The 19,226-nt window shown below is 35.0% G+C and overlaps 1 protein-coding gene across 2 annotated transcripts in view; it reads left to right on the top strand.

Annotated features, from left to right (window-relative positions):
- LOC119505513 (centrosomal protein of 78 kDa-like) overlaps window positions 1–18,676 on the top strand; it is a 36,683-nt gene extending 18,007 nt beyond the window's left edge. The window contains exons 9-16 of one of the 2 annotated variants that reach the window (XM_037798328.1): window positions 3,001–3,136; window positions 4,687–4,732; window positions 8,288–8,416; window positions 13,830–13,907; window positions 15,807–15,973; window positions 16,884–17,055; window positions 17,379–17,426; window positions 18,043–18,676. In XM_037798328.1, the coding sequence (XP_037654256.1) occupies window positions 3,001–3,136; window positions 4,687–4,732; window positions 8,288–8,416; window positions 13,830–13,907; window positions 15,807–15,973; window positions 16,884–17,055; window positions 17,379–17,426; window positions 18,043–18,600 (1,334 nt within the window). In that variant the 3' untranslated portion in view covers window positions 18,601–18,676. The remainder of the gene's footprint in view (window positions 1–3,000; window positions 3,137–4,686; window positions 4,733–8,287; window positions 8,417–13,829; window positions 13,908–15,806; window positions 15,974–16,883; window positions 17,056–17,378; window positions 17,427–18,042) is intronic. The other variant, XM_037798329.1, reaches the window with a different exon arrangement.
- The last annotated feature ends 550 nt before the right edge of the window (window positions 18,677–19,226 follow it).

Raw genomic sequence — 19,226 nt, 5'->3', positions numbered from 1 at the left:
AGATTTTTATTTAGGGTTTAAAAAGGTATTGTATTAGACATAGGGGACTGGTGGTTTGATGGGTTGAGCCCTCTACCATAAGTTTTACCCTTGGGAAGATGGTTGCTGCAAAGGAGAGACTAGGCCTCCCTATAATTGTGCCTAAGAGCCTCCTCCCGAATGCCTCTTTGTTGCTCAGATGTGGCCCTCTCTCTCTGGCTAAGCCAACTTGAAAGGTGAAATCACTGCCCTCCCCCCTACGTGGGATCAGACACCCAGGGGAGTGAATCTCCCTGGCAACGTGGACTATGACTCCCGGGGAGGAATGTAGACCCGGCATCGTGGGACGGAGAACATCTTGACCAAAAGGGGGATGTGAAAGGAAATGAAATAAGCTTCAGTGGCAGAGAGATTCCAAAAGGAGCCGAAAGGTCACTCTGGTGGGCATTCTTACGCACACTTTAGACAACCCTTTTTAGGTTCTAAAGAATTGGGGTAACTGGTGGTGGATACCTGAAACTATCAAACTACAACCCAGAACCCATGAATCTCGAAGACAGTTGTATAAAAATGTAGCTTATGAGGGGTGACAATGGGATTGGGAAAGCCATAAGGACCACACTCCACTTTGTCTAGTTTATGGATGGATGAGTAGAAAAATAGGGGAAGGAAACAAACAGACAAAGGTACCCAGTGTTCTTTTTTACTTCAATTGCTCTTTTTCACTCTAATTATTATTCTTGTTATTTTTGTGTGTGTGCTAATGAAGGTGCCAGGGATTGATTTGGGTGATGAATGTACCACTATGTAATGGTACTGTAAACAATCGAAAGTACGATTTGTTTTGTATGACTGCGTAGTATGTGAATATATCTCAATAAAATGAAGATAAAAAAAAAAAAAAGGTATTGTATTAGCAATAACAATGGAAATAAAAATAGAAACCACTTCCATTTTCATCATCCTATCAAACAGTAGTTACATTTTCCTTCTCTCTTCCTTTTCCTGTTGTCTATGAACATAATTTTCATATAGTTTAAATATAATTTGGAATTCTTTTTTTTCTTCATATTAAATTAAAAACACTTTTTAGAATTCATATTATGTCTAATGAACTTACAAGGTTCTTTGAGTTAATAAGTAAATTTTTTAATTGGTGAAATAACCTAAAAATCGAATATTTTTGAAATGCTACTGTAAACATCTTCATGAATACAATTTCTTTTATATTATTAAAATTTGTGTGCTTTTGATACACCGTTAAGCACTTGTTTGGTCAATAATGTGTTAAACAGTAATTGTTAAGAGTGTTAAATCCAAAGAAACCTTAGGATTTGTCTACCAATTTTTATTTAAAAATAGTGATATTTTAGGTGATCAAATGGTAAATACAAGGAAGAAATTGGGATTTGTAATATCACACTAATCATAAATTATTAAACATTTATATCAAGTGTAAAACATTCTTAAGGTATTTAAGTTGGTGTTTTGATATTACTAGACATATGTATATATATATAACTTAGTCTGTAATTTTAATATCTGGTGGTATATAATATGGTATCATCATCATGGGATGAGAACAATTTTTTTTCTTATTTAGCATGGTTAAACAAAATGGAAATGTGACTAAAGTTCGAAAACTCAAACTGAGCTATTTTAAGGGTTAATTTTTTTAATAGGGTTTTTTTTGTATTTGCTTCAGTTATTTGGAGACATAGAGGTAAGCCCAATTAGTGTTTAGCTGCATAGTTAGATGTTTTGAGTATAGGTTTAAATAATTTATGTGAATTGTGTCACATTCATTTTGTAATTGTGTACACAAAGAAGACAAGAACTTTATTGGTGTTTTGTTTTTATCTCCTAACAAGATAAATGTAAATTATATTGGTTTTAATTAAAAATATATTTGCATAAGTTTCTGAAACTATGGGAAAAGGTGTAACACATACTCAAACCATATACAAATATTCTTTATTTGAAGGTAATTAAGTTAAAAAACAAACAAACAAAAAATAGTACAAGATGAACCAAGCAGCTGTGTATTTTAAGAGGCATGTAAATTTATCCAGAGAAATCATACAGGACTATGTGATGAATATCAATAAGTTACACTGTATTAAATATTTGTCTTCTGTTGCCATATATACTTTATTTTTTATATGCAATCCTAATACTGCTAAAATAGATACTGTATAGTGATATGGAGTTGAAGGATAAATACAATCATTTGAGTAAACTGATATTATTTATTCTTAATGATATTAGAGAAAATTAAATATTTAAATGTGAAATTTAATACATGTTCACATGGTTCCTTCTAAATAAAATATTAACATGTAGGTCTAACTTTTACCGCCAAATATTTCATATAAAGATTCTTGACTCATTAATATTAAAATGTGGGATAATTCTCCACATTTCACTCTTTTATTAAATAGGTATTGTTTCTTTTGTGTTTTCTATATAAAGTCAAATGAGCAGTGAAGATCAACAATGTTACAGGAGAGTAACATTGACTTACCTGCTCTCCATCAAGCTTCAGTCTTGTATTTTTGATAATTTTTTTCATAGAAAAATCATTCTTAAGTTGAAATTTTCATCTAATTCAGAAGATTCTGTTTAGCAGGAGTCATGGGTATATCTCTGTTTATCTGATCTTGAGATTCAGAAATGCCAAAGATATTCTGAAATTCAATAAACTGAATATTTCTGCATGACACATGAAGAAACTTAACAGGTATAATCATTCATTCTTTGGGATGTGTTTTTAATTTACTTTTGCATGTTCTGCACATCTCGTGTTCAACTTATATTTATAACTTGTCTCTGCAGAAAACTTAATATTTTTTAAACTTTGCTGGTCTGTGTACATTTTTCCAAAACAATCCTGTTTTTGATGGCCTAGACCTCATTGTCAAGTGTATGTTTGTACTCTTGTAGGAGTGAGCACGTGTGAAAATTGCTCTGTAGACCTTCAGAGCATCTTAATTCTTTCTTTTAACATTTCTTCAAACATAGGACTGGTTACAAAGAAACCTGTAAATAATGGAAGGAAACATGCCTTTGATAAAGAATATTATGCTCCTGAACCCCTACCACCTGGTGTGTCTGGTTTCCTGCCATGGCGTACTGCAGAACGTGCAAAAAGAAATAGGTAAAGCATTTTTATTCTCTGCCCCTGGTCATTCAGGAGTATTTATTTTGGCAATTCTATTATGTGGGAAGTCTCTAGGGGAAAAAAAGATGACTCAGACATGGCTTCTGCTTAAAGAATCCCTTAAGGAAAATAAACAAAAAATAATTGGGAGTTTCATGTGATTTCTTAAGTGTAGAGGAGGCTGAAATGATCTTTTTGGCAGATGAGAAAGGTTTCATTAAAGGCATGAGTCAGGCCCTGTAGGAAAGAGTAGAAATTTGAGTATTTAGGAAGGGGAAAAGGGGTATTTTAGGCATAGGGAGTACTTTGGTGCATAATGGATGAAACATGTAGATTAAACTTAATCTAATTCAATCAACTGGCCTAACTCTAATTTTAGGTATCAAACCAGTTACTGGATTTAAGTATTTCTAACTGATTACTCACCCAAGGGGTAGCTGTTCATAGAAAATTTTGTCAAAGAAGTATAAATTCTTTTTAAATTGTCGTATTATACTTTTAGGCCTGTTAAATGAATTAGGTTGCTATAGATTGTTTTTCAAATGACTTGATAATATGCAAGAAATTAGAGATTAAACAATTATTAAGAAAACAGAGACTTGATAGAATTGATTTTAAATAGAACTTGAAATAGGTAAATGTGAATACCTATTCAGTTGCTCACATTACTTTAATAGGCAAACCTTCATTGGGCAACTGATTTACTATTTTTTTGGCAAATGGTAATGTGAATCATTATCACCTAAGCTATAGAGTTAATGACCAAATCTTTACACTTTAGTTTTATAAGTTTCTGGTTTCATTTCTCATTCGAGACACTTAACTGATTTCAAGTCTGTTCTGGTCATAAGGAGTTGTAATTAGAGAACAATTAATATGACCACTAAGAAGTTAGACTGGAAATCTCAACCATTCTGAACATAGAAATGAGGTTGCCTCCTCAGAGTTCTGAAAGTTATATCAAAGCCAAGCTCTTAAATCTGTTCATCTTCTCCATAGCAGAGTCTTCCAGTCCTGATTTTGAGCTTATTATTTTTATACACAGTTTTCTTTATGGATATTGTAATAATATAAGTTTTTTCATTGGTTTCTTAAGTTGTTAGCAGGAAGCAGCAAACTAAAAATGGCAAAGATGTTATTAGAGGCAAGCCATTGAATCTTGACTATGAAGGAACATCAGAAAAAAGTAAAAAGTATCTAAATCTCAAAGAATATGGAAGCTTCTAGGAGCTTTTATTGTAGGAGCAAAGCATTCTAAAACATGGAAACCCAGTGGGAGTGGGGGACAATAATGATTGTTCACGCTTGTAAATAATTAACATTCTTAATAGTGACCTGGGAGATAAGAAAGAGTGATGATACCTTCTGTTTTGGAAGGTAAGACGATTTCCATTCAGAATGATAAAGGAAAAATTTTGGCACTTTTAAAGGTATAAAAGAATAGTATCTGAAAAACATTTTGTGGCAACTTAATGAGGTGCTGAATCTCAATTATGAATCCACCATATTTACACCATCAAATATAATTTAATTTTTGATATCTCTAGGGGTTTTCCATTAATCAAAACTCGTGAAGTGCACAGTCAGTTGCAGGTATGTAGTTATTGTGTTTATAGTATATGGGGGGTGGGTTGGGAAAGGTGGAAGGCCATTCTCTTTTTGCATTTTAAACTGAATGGAGGAGAACCTAAGATGGTGGCTAGGTGAGACAGGACAAAAAAACACCTTCATGAAAAATTCTAGATAAAAGCCAGAAAGTGACACAGAACACCAGTTCCAGCGATGCACCAGCTGGACAAGGTCTCCTAAAGGCACAGGGACTGTGCACTTGGTGAATCCGGGAGTCTACATTCTGGAACGAGTGAGTGAGCTTGCTGAATGTCCTGTGGCTGCGCTGCAGTGTGGGGAAACCATGGGTTGGCTTTTGGAGGCAGACTAGTTCTTTTTTAAAAAAAAACAAAAGCGGCTGCAGATACAGCAGCAAGAACCACACAGTGAAGCGCAGCAGGAATGGGCTGTGCAAATGCCTCAGTAACTGGCATGGAAGATAGCCTTTCGTGCACCCGCTGCTAATTTTCTCAGAGTGAGGAAGGTAGAGGTTAGCCAAAAGGGGGAAAAACCATGCCCGTTGCAGCCATCTTCACGGCGGGCGGGAATTGCTCCTGCCTGGCACAGGTGCCATAGCCCAGAGCCATGCCAAAAAACCCAGTGTGACAGAAAGTTTTTCCAGCAACATGAGCGCATGCCACAATATCGGGCGTGGACAATATTTAGTGCACCCACAGCTAATTGTCCCGGAGCTGGGAAGCCAGAGCTGTGCGAAACGGGAGAAATTAACACGCCCCATTCAGCCATCCTTACAGCAGGCTGGGAAGGCCCCTGCATGGCCCGGCGGCCCAGGGCTTCCCTTGAGGAACAGCACACACTTGTGATGTAGCACAGGCTTCCCTCAGCAGGGAAGAGGGACCCACTCAGAAATCCCAGGGACCATACGCCAATACCACGGACTTGTGAGTGAGCGGCAGAGACTATCTGTGGCGAGACTGAACTGAAGGTTTAGACTCTTTGAACAGCCTTAAATCTCCAGAAACACCTGGGAGGTTTGATTATTAAAGCTGCCCTGCTTCCCTAACCGCTCAGACACAAGCCCCACATTCAGGGCGGACAGCACTAACAACACACCCAAACTTGGTGCACCAATTGAACCCCACAAGAATCAGACCCACACACACCACAAAGACAAAGTTGGGGAGAACTGACTTGAGGGGAATAGGTGACTCGCAGATGCTATCTGGTTAGTTAGAGAAAGTGCACGCCTGCCACCAAGCTGTAGATCTGACAAATTAGAGATTGGTGTTTGAATAGTCCTTCATATTCTAAAAGAACCCTATCAAGTAAAGCAAATGCCAAGGGGCCAAAAATAACAGAAAATTTTAAAGCATATGAATAAATCAGATGATATGGATAACCCAAACCCAAAGACCCAAATCAGAAGATCAGAGGAGACACAGTACTTGGAGCAATTAATCAAAGAACTAAAGACAAACAATGAGAGCATGGCACAGGATATAAAGGACATAAAGAAGAGTATGGCACAGGATATAAAGGACATGAAATGAAGAAGACCCTAGAAGAGTATAAAGAAGAAATTGCAAGAGTAAATAAAAAAAATAGATGATCTTATGGAAATAAAAGAAACTTGACCAAATTGAAAAGAGACTGGATACTCATAGTACAAGATTAGAGGTAGCTGAACAACAATTCAGTGACCTCAAGGAACACGGAACAGAAAATGAAAAAACAAGAAAGAATGGAGAAAAAAATTGAAAAAATCGAAATGGATCTCAGGGATATGATAGATAGAATAAAACCTCCAAATTTAAGACTCATTGGTGTCCCCAGAAGGGAAGAGGAGGGTAAAGGTCTAGAAAGAGTATTCAAAGAAATTGTTGGGGAAAACTTCCCAAACCTTCTACACAATATAAAATGCACAAAGCATAAATGCCTGGCGAACTCCAAATAGAATAAATCCAAATAAACCCACTCCAAGACATTCTGATCAGACTGTCAAATACTGAAGAGAAGGAGCAAGTTCTGAAAGCAGCAAGAGAAAAGCAATTCACCACATACAAAGGAAACAACATAAGTCTAAGTAGTGACTACTCAGCGGCCACCATGGAGGCAAGAAGGCAGTGGCATGACATATTTAAAATTCTGAGAGAGAAAAATTTCCAACCAAGAATACTTTATCCAGCAAAACTCTCCTTCAAATTTGAGGGAGAGCTTAAATTTTTCACAGACAAACAAATGCTGAGAGATTTTGCTAATAAACTGAACAGAGCCTTACAAAATACGTGAAGTAAATCCATTAAAAACTTACCAGTTCTCTCTCCCAATGCCACTGTATAGTGGTGTGGCTATGACACACACTGGGGCATTATGGTTTTATTTGTACACAAGTAAGCCTTTCCTCTGATTCACAAATTAGCTGCTCCCCAGTGAAACAAATTTGACTGCCATTTCTGACCTGACACGTGGGACTGTCATACTCAAGAATGTTTTTATGATTTCAAGAAACATAGTTTTTGAACTGTATATATAAATTCTAGATCATAAAGCCAGAACAAAGTAACAAATTCCAAAGGCTCTTCTTTCTCAGATCACTTTTCCCTCCCTCAACAGTGTTCCACTCATTCCCTGTCCTACTTACAGCCTCATGGCCTTATAATCCTTGTCGTAGTATCAGGTTCTCCTTCCCAGTTGTCCTGGGATACTATGTAGGACATTTCTCTGTGAAAGATACCACGACTGAGATTGAGAGATGAGAGCCCTATGTCCCAGTATTGTCCCCTGCATGCCCACAGGAAGGGTGCACATCTGGTCTGCCTTTAGAATTTTCTCATATACTTCAAGGTTTGCTGCTTGTGGTAGAAGTTATATCCCAGTAACTTGTCTTTTGTACAATTATGTCATCCCAGCACTCATTGATCTGTAGAATTGTTATAAGATTGTGTACAAGTTAGTTTTTAAATATGTGGAAATGTCATATTGAATAACTTTCCAGTGGCAATAAACTTGACAGAATTGTGTTATCACATTAGTTTTGACTTAAGGATAAGATGAGGTTTTCGATGGGTTCATTTTAGTTTTGTGTGTATGAAAGAGAGAGAGAGATTTATTTTTAAAATCATTCTAGTGTTTATTATTCACAGTTGATGTATTTTGACTTTTCTAATTCTTTGTCAGTCCCCTAATGATGGAACGTCTTCCTAAAAATTATATTTCCTTCTAGACTCTTTATATCTGATGGTGAAGAATAAACTTCTCTTCTGCAGCATAAATTGACCTGGAAACAAACAAACAAACAAACAAACAGTTTACCCTATCTCCTGGCTCCTCTCTCAGTTCATGTGAAAAGAAACTTAGTAAAATAATAGGGAATATTAACCTGGCATGACAGAATTCTTTACGGTAATATGGCAAGAATAAGTTACTGTTATTTTACTTTGTTATTGGTTGTTTTAGCCAAGGAGTAGTGAAAGACATTTACAAATAATGACTTGATACTTCAGAAAGATCATTTTTGATTAGATGTTCTTTAATTCCTAATACTTGATGAAGTATTAAATCGTGTCCTCTTTCTTTAAGCCATCAGATTTTCCTGTAACTGTGACAGTAGAGAGTCCTTCTTCCTCAGAAATCGAAGAAGTTGGTGATTCTTCAGAAAGTGTTCATGCAGAGCCTGGGAAAACCAGTTTAAAACAAGAAGCATTACAGGTACAAAGTTATCATCTTAAAGCTATAGGGAAGAAACTTTCAAACTGTGGTTGGTATTTGGTGGGAAACTTGATTGTGAATCACACTGTACTGTTTGCATGAGTTTTCACTCCTCCTATCACATGTCTCCTCAAATAGTTTCTTAGTTTAGACCAAGGTGAAGGGACTTTTAAACTCTTAACAAAAATCAAAACATGTCATCAGTAACATATTTTCCTTTTCTTAGAATCATAGAATATTATATCTGGGGAGAACATTAATATTCCTAAGATAAATTCTAAGAAATGAGCACTGAATGAATGTAGTCAGCTGATTTAGTGCTTTCATGTTACAAAGCAGGAAATTGACGATTCTAGCTGAACTCTTTATAAGAAGAAAATATAACTTCAATTTTAATAAAAGAAAGTTGGAAAAAATAATCTGAAGTTTTACAAATGGTATTCTATTTTCATGAAATAAAAAATTTCAATAAGTTAGGTTACATTAGTTAAGAAACCTGTAAAATACCTGACATCTAATGGCATTGTATATTTCTGTATTTCTAATGGACAGAAAAGAAAAACAGATTTTTTTTTTATAACAAACATTTTTGGATATAATACTATATTTATTTTACTTCTTTAATGTAGAACTCATAATTTGTAGTAAATAAGGGAAAAATACTATTGGGGGAAGGGTCTTTTCTTAGGCTAAAAATTCACATTTAAATTTTAAAATGTATTTAGTATTTGGTTTTAGCATGAAACTTGAGCCAGTATAGAAATAAAACTGGGGCAATTACTACTTGATTTTCAAAACAGAAAGCCAGATTTTTAATTTTAATTAAAATTAACAATAAGATGATATTTATATAGAGGAGTAAGATACAAAAGACTGCATACACTAAGATTTCCTCTACATAAAGTTAAAAATAGGCAAAATTGAACTAAATTGTTAGGGATACATGCATATAAAGGAAATTGCTAGGAAAATGATGGTGGTGTTTAACTTTGGTCTTCTTTCTCTACTTGTGAGGGGTTTTTGTTTGCTTGTTTGTTTAGAATTTTGTGAAATAAGTTTCAAATATTAAAACCATTATATGAATAATAAGTAGAGGAATTTTGATTGTTTTTTTTCATGTTTTCCATAAAAATTTAGTTGACTTTGGTAATAAAATATAAGAATATGAAATTATTAGAGTATTTATTATTTTTTAAAACATAAGTTCATGTTCTGAGTATAAAAATGTATGTTCAATGAGGAAATTTTTGAAAATGATGAAAAACTTTTTGAAGTTGAAATAAAAGCCACCTCTACATGCACACTTAACCTGTGAGATTTGGTAATCCTCCCTTTTGTTTTAAAACGGTATCAATAACATTTTGTCATATCATTAAATGCTTTTCTGCAGCAAAGAACCTAATTAAATTATGGACCATTTCCCAAGAGAAATGTTCAGACATATGGTAAATATCCAGCTCTATGGTCCATTGCGTCTGGTTATAAGAACCCTTGGCATTGTTTTTAGTGGCTTCATGTAGCACTCCTTCATATGACTATACAGTATTTTGTTTAAACTAATACCAATTTGGAAACTTCTAGCTTACTTCTAGGGTTTAGTTATAAACAATCCTATGACATCATGTTTGTAGAGAAAGCTTTGATTTATCTTTGGCATGCATCTTTGATGATTTCCTTAGGGTAAATTCCCAGACTTAGAATTGTTGGTGTGTACTTAAGATCACTCTCCAGAGAGTGGTGCCCATTTGCTCCCCCAGAGCAGTGTGTGATAGACTACCTCCCTTCAACACATATGCAGATACCTTTCTCTCCCTCTCTTGCTCTCCTCTCCTTCCCCCACTTCCCCTGTCTCCCCCACCTTCCCCCGTCCCTTTTCTTCTCCTGCTGCACCACCTCCTCCTCCTCTCTCTCAACATTTGTATATTACAAATATTTTAATTTTGCAGTTTGATCCTAGAAAAACAGATTCCATCAGAGATTTTTAGTTCTCTATTCAAATCTTTCAGGCCCAGAGAAAAAGATCCCTTTGTTCCCTATAATGAATGACAGTACAGACAGTTTCTTTTCTAAAAAAAAAATTATATTCTTCTAGAACACCATTTTCAGACTATAAGGTTAAACAGTATATTGAACCTCTGCTAAAGGTTTTAAAAATGAAGAAAATGTGTTAATAAAAAATTTTTTCTTGATTAAATAATAGCATCCTTAAATTCTCTGTTGCCATAAGGTTAGTTTGTCCCTGGTATGGATTAATTATGAAATATATTTAAGTATATATTAGAATATTTGTTAGTGTGTGAAGGTCATACTAATCTTTAAAAAAGTGAGCTGAATTTAGATTGTATCTTATAGGCTTAGCATCCACATGACTGACGTGCAGGTATTGTGTAATGATTCTCAACTGCATTCTGTTATTATACTTCCACATTCTTTGTTTCCCCTCATGTGCTTTAATGAGTACTACAGAATTTTCTCTGTTATTACCCAAATCCTTTCTAACATAGTTTAATCTTGCATCTAATCTCATTTTTCCACGTAACTCTTGGTAACTATCTGATGAGAGCATTGAATGTTTCTCAGTTTTTGGACTTTTCCTACATTATCCTTAGTTGGCTTAAGCATTGCTCTTAAAACAGCACTGTCCTGTAGAACCTGCTGCAGTGATGGAAAGGTTCTGTACTGCACCACCCAGTACAGTAGCCACTAGCCACATGTGGTTATTGAGCACTTAATATGTGGCTAGTGCGAATAAGGAACTGAATTTTTTGTTTTATTTTGATTAATTGAAATTTGAATAGCCACATGTAGCTAGTGGTTGCTGTATTGGACCGTGTAGCAGTTTAAAAATTGTGTTAACAAACTGTGTTACACATTTGTTCTAGAAGTGATGAAGGATTTCTTGAACTGTGAATTCCTACTTGAAAATAAGCAAATAAGTATTAAATTATGTAAGAACCAGTTTGTAGTTTTTGTACAACAACCAGTTTGTAGTGTTTTTGAAGTCTTTCCTGAATTGGTTTTTTCTTTTTTCTTTTGCACTTATTGGTTAAAAGCAAAAGCCTTTAAGTCAGATCTTACAAATTGCTTGAGCATATTACTTAATATTATCCCCAATGATATGAGAATACTTATTTTGCAGAGTTTTATGAGAACTGCTTGCTGTATTCTCTGTAAACTGCTTAGTATAGTCTCAACTTACCCTCTTCGGATGGTAGCTTTTACTAGTAACTGTTAGGTGGAATCCCTGTTTTATTTTTGCATAATTTGTTGTCAATTACAACTAAGGCTTAATAAACCAATATGGTATGTGAAGAATCCCAGTTGAAATATGACCAGAAATGGCTATGTATTTGTCATTCTCAAGGGTCATAATATATTAAGAATTTTTCTTATTTTTGTTGTATGGTAATTGGCATCAGTTGTTCAGAACAGTATGCTCATGATGGCCAGGATCAGGAATCAGGTGCTGTTGGAGACTCTGGTGGTGCTGTGCTTTGTTCTGTGGCCACAGACTGAACACCTGATAAAGTAATTTTTCAAGTATTTTTTTAAACATTTGTTGATGATGCTGACCTTACTGTAAGAAAAATAGCACTTGAAAGCAGTATAGAATATAGGGTGCAGAGGGCTAAGTTTATAGGTACTGACTATGAGGGTAAGTTAGAAAGTCGTCAGCAGGTTTTGATGTGTGGAAAGATTTGGAAAGTGGAGCAGAGTTAGGACAGTCGTGAAGGAACCTTGATTTGACCAGAGCAGAGTGCTTTTGTTGGGAAATAAATAGGTATAAGGGTGGGCCAGGTAAAGAAGGGCTTTGAAAATTAAACCTTGATTAAACTAAACTTGAACTTCAGACTCCTTGTTTCATTTGTTTAAATGATTGTTCAAAAGCTTTAAAAATATGTAAATACACCTTACTGTTTCAGTAAGCATAGATGTTCTATTCATTTGTTACTGTATAATAGATCACCCCCAAAACAGTGGCTTAAAACAGTAACCGTCATTTATTTTTTCTCATGAACCTGGGGGTAGAGTGGTATATTAATTTTTTATTACCACAAATGTAGTGCCTTAAAACAATACCTACCCATTAGCTCACAGTTCTGTAGGTCAGAAGTCCAGGCATGGCTTGGCTGGTTTCTCTCTGCTCATGATATGCTGTCATCTGGATGCTCTGGGAGAGTCCTCTTCCACACTTACTCAGGTTGTTGGCGAAATTTAGTTCCTTGCATGGTGGAACTAATCCTGGTTTTCTTGCTTGCTGTTAGCCAGGGGCCACTCTCAGCTCCTAGAAGCTGCCCTCCTGCATTCCTTGCTACATGGCCCACAACACCGTACTTTATTTGTTCAGAGCCAACAACGGACAGTACCCCTCAGGTCAAATCCTTGAAGCCCTCTCATACTTCAAATCTCCTTCTTGAAGGAAAGCCTGGTTCTTCTTAGTGGATTACCTGATTAGATCATATACACCAGGGTAAGCTCCGTATCTCAATTAAAGTTAGCTGATTTAGGACTTTACTTCTGCAAAATTACTTCACAGGAGCAAGCACTAGACTAGAGTTTGATTGAATAACTGGGAAGTGTGTGCTCTCCAGCAGGAGGGTACCTTGGAGGCCATCTTAGAATTCTGCCTCCCATAAGGGCCTTAGAGTCTTAGTTCTTGAAAATCGTAAGGAAGTCTACCAGTGTCCATCCTATTTTTCTGAACTTGGAGAATGGAAGGATCACCAGCTCTATGCCCAGGAATGGTGGCATAGTTAGCATAGTGGCTCAGGAACAGATTCTGGCACCCAACTTCTTGAGTTCAAAGCCTGGCTCTACTAGTTAACTAATGATGTGACCTTGGGTATGGTACTCAACTTTTCTCTACCTCAGTTTTCTCACCTATGAAATAACATCAGTACTATCCTTGTAGGGTTTTGATGATTAAATAGTTGATATCTAGAAAACTCTTTGAACAGTGATCTGCATATAATTAAATGCTTTAAAAATGTTTGCTTATTTAAAAATGCATTTTAATCTGTAATTATGTAATTCAGGCATGTTAAGGCTGTTAATAGGGCTTCCTGTATAAATAGGACCCACAAATAGGAATAGAATTTTCCTTTCATGGCCTTAGTTTTTTATTTCTGAGTAATTAAATGTATATGCCTTTTATGGTGAGCTACTGCAAATCTGTTTTGGAAAGAATGGTATTTAAATAAATCTGCTGAATAAATATGCTAGGTCGATATATTTTGGTAACTGATTCCACTAGCATGGTGTGATATTACAAGTAGTGGATTGTATAATCCTGATAATCTGAGTTTTCGTCTGGCTCTGCCTCTAAATGGTTGGTGACATCTATAGCTAGAAGGGCTTTTGAGAATCAAATTGTGAAATAGCTATAATATTTACTCTTATTTCCTCACACTAGGAAAAGCTGGATGAGTGCCTAAAGCAATTAAAGGAGGAAAGAGTAATAAGGCTTAAGGCGGATAAAAGAGTCACTGAGGTAAATAGTTTTTTCTTATACTCTTGAGAGTTTTGGGTTTGGTTATTTTTTTATTATTATTAGAGAAGTGTAGGTTTACAGGAAATAGAGTTCACATATCCCCCCCTCAGATACATACACACATCATTTTCCCTGTAATTAACACTTCACATTATTGTTGTACCTTTGTTAAAATGGATGAAACAGTATTGCTATATTGCTATACTATTAACTATAGTCCATTGTTTACAATACGGTTCAGGGTTTGTGTCGTACAGTTTTGAGGTTTTTTTTTTGTTTGTTTGTTTGTTTTAATTCTCCTAACATATACAACCTAAAATTTCCCCTTCTAACCACATTCAAATGTGTAATTCAGTGGTGTTTGTCACAATCACAATGTTGTGCTACCCTTACCACCATCCCCTACCAAAACTTCTTTGTTTTTTGTTTTGTTTGTTTTGTTTTTATTTGATTTTAAGATACACACACTTCATAAACTTTCAAGTGAGAAAGTGTAGTGTATTGCAAATGGTTATACCATACTAACCTTTGTATTTACTTTTATTTAGTGGTCATATGATTTGTATTCCAAAAAGCATGCTAATAAAAATGTAAAAATTTTATGGGTTTTTTTCTGTGCTTTTATATGACTTCAGCTTATTTTCTGTTCATGATGCTTCAATTCAGGAAAGCACTTATTTATTGGGCTTATACTGTATGTACAATAAGAAAAGAGATGTGACTACTGACAGTAAATTTTAAGTTAAGAAAATGGAAAATTTCTAAGAATTCAATGAAAAATTTATGCTGTGAGGATTAAATTAGGTAATTTCATGAAAGGGCATAAACTGGAAAGTTATATGTAAATATAATTTATTATTAAAAGGTAAATTTAGGAAGGAAGTTTTGAAAGGGTCTGAATTGGATTGGAGGATACGTCCTTAACTGATTCAATAAATATTGAGCACTCACTTGCATAAGACAAAAGGTACTTTGTGAATAAAATGATCTTTCTGAGAAATGCTAGTGTTGAGCTTATATGTGGATTCAGATGAAAAGATCACAGAGTCAGCAGTAAATATTTTCAAAAAGCCAAGGGGAATAGTGGTAAACATACAATTAATAAATTGGTTGTTATTTGGGACTTTTAAATTTACACTTGATTGTATAAAAATGTAGCTTATGAGGGGTGACAATGGGATTGGGAAAGCCATAAGGACCACACTCCACTTTGTCTAGTTTATGGATGGATGAGTAGAAAAATAGGGGAAGGAAACAAACAGACAAAGGTACCCAGTGTTCTTTTTTACTTCAATTGCTCTTTTTCACTCTAATTATTATTCTTGTTATTTTTGTGTGTGTGCTAATGAAGGTGTCAGGGATTGATTTAGGTGATGAATGTACAACTATGTAATGGTACTGTAAACAATCGAAAGTACGATTTGTTTTGTATGACTGCGTGGTATGTGAATATATCTCAATAAAATGATGATAAAAAAAAATTTACACTTGAAAAATTTTGTTCACAGAACTTAATCCTTAACATTCAGCAGAACTGTGAAATACTTTGCTCAAATCTCTCTGTATTTCATTTTATAATTGAAGGGAAACCTTAAGCAGCTAATTTCCTAATGCTGAATGAGAAGCCAGTATGAATTTAACCAGTTAAAAATGTGATTTTTATTATTATTTTGGTTTATCTATATAGTACATCTTCTAAATGTTATGGACAAAACTTGATCAAGGTCTCTGGTTATGATTGTTATATGATATGGTCTCTGTCTTTACTGGTGGAGTATTAGATTAATTACAAACTAATTACCTTTCTTAAGTGTTTAGTTTTAGTTTTATGACTTAAAAAGTATTTTCTTTTAATGACAATGAATGAAAATCATGTCACATGTTTTAAATCTTTTATAGCTGGAACATGAAAATGCCCAGTTAAGAAATATAAATTTCTCTTTGTCTGAAGCTCTTCATGCACATTCATTGACAAGCATGATCCTGGATGATGAAGGTGTTTTGGGCAGCATTGAGAATTCTTTTCAGAAGTTCCATGCTTTCTTAGATCTCCTTAAAGATGCTGGGTAAGTTAATTTCTCTATGGTCTTCTTTCCTCTGTGAGCTTAATGGTAGGTTGCTGAGGAACCTGAGCAATTTTCATCACTTCCATAAATTGTATTTAATATATAATTATAAGCATATACTTGACCCTTTTTTTTTAATGGGGAATTAATTTTAAAAAAGAAGTGCAAATGGAAAACCTTCCTTAGATAAAGTAGAGAGCCCATTATTGAAGAGTAAGCTGTTGATAGAGTAATTGCTAGATATAACTCTTGGTAAAGATTAAATGGAAGGTACTTTCAGTTGAAAATATTCAGGAGTGTCTAGGAATTTCCTTCCCTTTTATTCATTTTGCTTGTTAAATAAGTTTGAATTAGAGTTATTTTTGTTCTGGATAGAAAGAAAAGATATTACTCTGAAGGGCAGGTATAGATCAATGATTCTCAACGTAGGAACAGTTTTGCTGAAAGAGAGAATTTGGAAGTAGGTAATTGATGGAGTGAAGGTAGATGGGTCAGATTGGAAAGGAAGGAGAGAAACCATATTCTTAGAGACTAGAAAAAGGTGGGTAAAGATGTGTAGAGATAGAGGAGAGAAGGAATGGACTAGGTACATGGTGAAAGTTGAAGTTTCTAGTGAGACAGTGTTTAAAATAGATAACAGATAAGTAAGGAAGTGAAGTCAGGTGGGATTTAATATATTGTCCTGGGGAGGAGGGAGGGCTTAAAGGGTTAGATTATCCAATGAAGTCCCAGGACATAAATATGGAAATGTCTGAGAAGTTCAGAAAGATGGGGTGATTGTGGTCTGGAGTTGGACATTGGCTTTTAAGATTTTACAAGTATTTCATGTTGGTAGTTATAGGGAAATCTAAACTGTTCTTACATGATTATAATAACCATTGTTTTTTTCTCCTTTCCTCCTCTTGTCTAGGCTTGGGCAGCTAGCCACAATGGCTGGTATAGATCAGTCAGACTTTCATTTGCTAGGTCGTCCCCAGATGAATTCTACCATTAGTAGTCCACCTAAAGAAGGAAAAAAGGCATGTGAAGAAGAAAAATCAGAACCAAAGCAGACTTCCCTAGGACAAATGCAAAATATCCAAGTAAGTGGTATAGAACACAGCTTACTGATTGTAAGAGTGATTAGCAAAAAGGGAATTACCAAGTCAGAGAGAAAAAAATAATCTGTCTCTAGTAGTTCACATTTTTGGGGTCCAGAAAGCCTCTTTCGGGTCCTTTCCAACTCTGAGATGAATAATTTTATGCCCATTTCATGATACTATATTGTTGTAAATAAGAAAACTGGGAGTTCTTTTGAAAAGTTACAATTTAAAGCAAACTATCCTCAGTAAAGAAATGAAAGATAAGAGAAAATATTCCAAATTTTAAATTTTGTAAATCTCTATTCTATTCATATTTTATCTAGGTTTCTATTTGTATGCAGTCAGCTTACAATGAAGGAACACTAATGAAGGTACAAGTACTGATAGAGATAATTTTTTTAAAATAAGTAATCCAGACATATTTAATAGGCTCTATATTATAAGTAGTCACCCAGTTATAGGAGTGAGGATGGGGAACCTGTTCTGCCACAGGAGTCCTCTGCTGCTTTGCCTCTAGCCTTACCTAGAGTCCCCATCTGCCATCCCAGCCAATCTTAACACTCATCTGGGGAGACTGACAACTGGAGAACACAGTCTGGTCTTATTTGGATACTGCTTACATGGCCTGGAGGATAGAAAGTAAATTAATTTTCTTAGGGAATAAGGTTTTATTATTTCCTCATGAGGGAAAGGGAAATGGATAATAATTATGTATAACACCAAAGTCTGAACATGTGGTAGACATAACCTTGGCTATAGTTAAGTCAAGTTGGGAATCACTTAGCAAGATATGATTAGGAAAAAATCACCCCCAAAGCCTTTTGAAAAATCAATTGTCTTAATAATAAAATCACAGGGTAATGTTGACGTTTTGGACTCTGCTTTGCTTTTTTTTTTTTAATTAAGATTTATTCTCTGCTTTACTTTTTAATAGTTGACTTTGTTCATTGCTGAATTTTTGTTTTATTTTTGTTTTTTCCCTTCTAGTTTCAGAAAATTACAGGTGATGCTAGAATTCCTTTGCCTCTCAACTCCTTCCATGTCCCGGTTTCTACTCAGGAGGCCTTAGTAACTTCCAAAGACAACCTGGAAGTTCCAGTCACTGAGCAGCATCAGGGGTCTTTGGAAGAATTCATTGCTAGAGCATGTTCTCCTTTGGCAGAGGTGATTTCTAGAACTGGAAGTCAAGGAAAAGAGGAGGAGTTGTCCAGAAGTAGCAAATCTTCTTCAGAGAAAATGACCAAAACAGGTGACTATATCAAAAGACACTCTGCTAAGAAACAAACTGGAAAGGATCTGCATTCCTACTCTGCTGTAAACCGGAGGAGCAAAGGAATCAGGGAAAATAGTTCTTTGACTAATGAACCAATTAAAAGTGAGCCTTTGAAAAAACACATTTCTGCCAAGAAAGAAAGTGGAATAGTGACCGTTTCATCTAAGACAAATAAAATTAAACCCAATCCACTAGAACATTCTGAAAGTGATACACTTGGATCTGATTTTGAATTTGAAGAAAGCATCCATGCACTATCACGCCTGACATAGGTCTAAATCTTTTGAAATTATGTTTTTGCCTTCAATTTTAATAAATTCCTTTGTTTTCGTTATGGCATATGGTGTTTTAAAATACAGAACTGGAAGCCATTAGAGAAGTATTTATTTATACTTTTTATTATAATGAAACTTGGTGTATATTTCCTTTTGACACTTTGCACCATGCATTCAACAAGTATCTACTGAGGGCCTCATATGTACAGTACTATTCTGGGTGCTATGGCTTTCGGCAGTGAACAAAACAAAAGATCTACCCCTGTGAACTAACACTGTGGAGGAAGGAAAAACAATGATAAAGCAGGGTAAGGGAAATAAAAAGGGATAGGAGTGAATAAGAAGGATGATTTTAGCATTTGGTTAATATGAGGATATTATAAATCACATGGCTGGAAATCATTGATTTATCCTTTTTAATAATAACCAATGCAGCAAATGTTTACTGAAATGCTTACATATGTATTAGTTTATGGATTACAGTAATCCTATTAAGATGGGGAACTATTATTATTCCCATTTTATAGATGAGGGATGTGAGGAGATAGATTATGGGACTTGACCAAAGTTAGACAGCTACAAATAAATGGTAGATCTGGTATTTGAACCAGAACCCATACTTT

Source organism: Choloepus didactylus, chromosome 10, assembly GCF_015220235.1.
Source record: "Choloepus didactylus isolate mChoDid1 chromosome 10, mChoDid1.pri, whole genome shotgun sequence".
NCBI lineage: Eukaryota > Metazoa > Chordata > Mammalia > Pilosa > Megalonychidae > Choloepus > Choloepus didactylus.
This window is presented reverse-complemented; position numbering and strand designations above follow the sequence as displayed.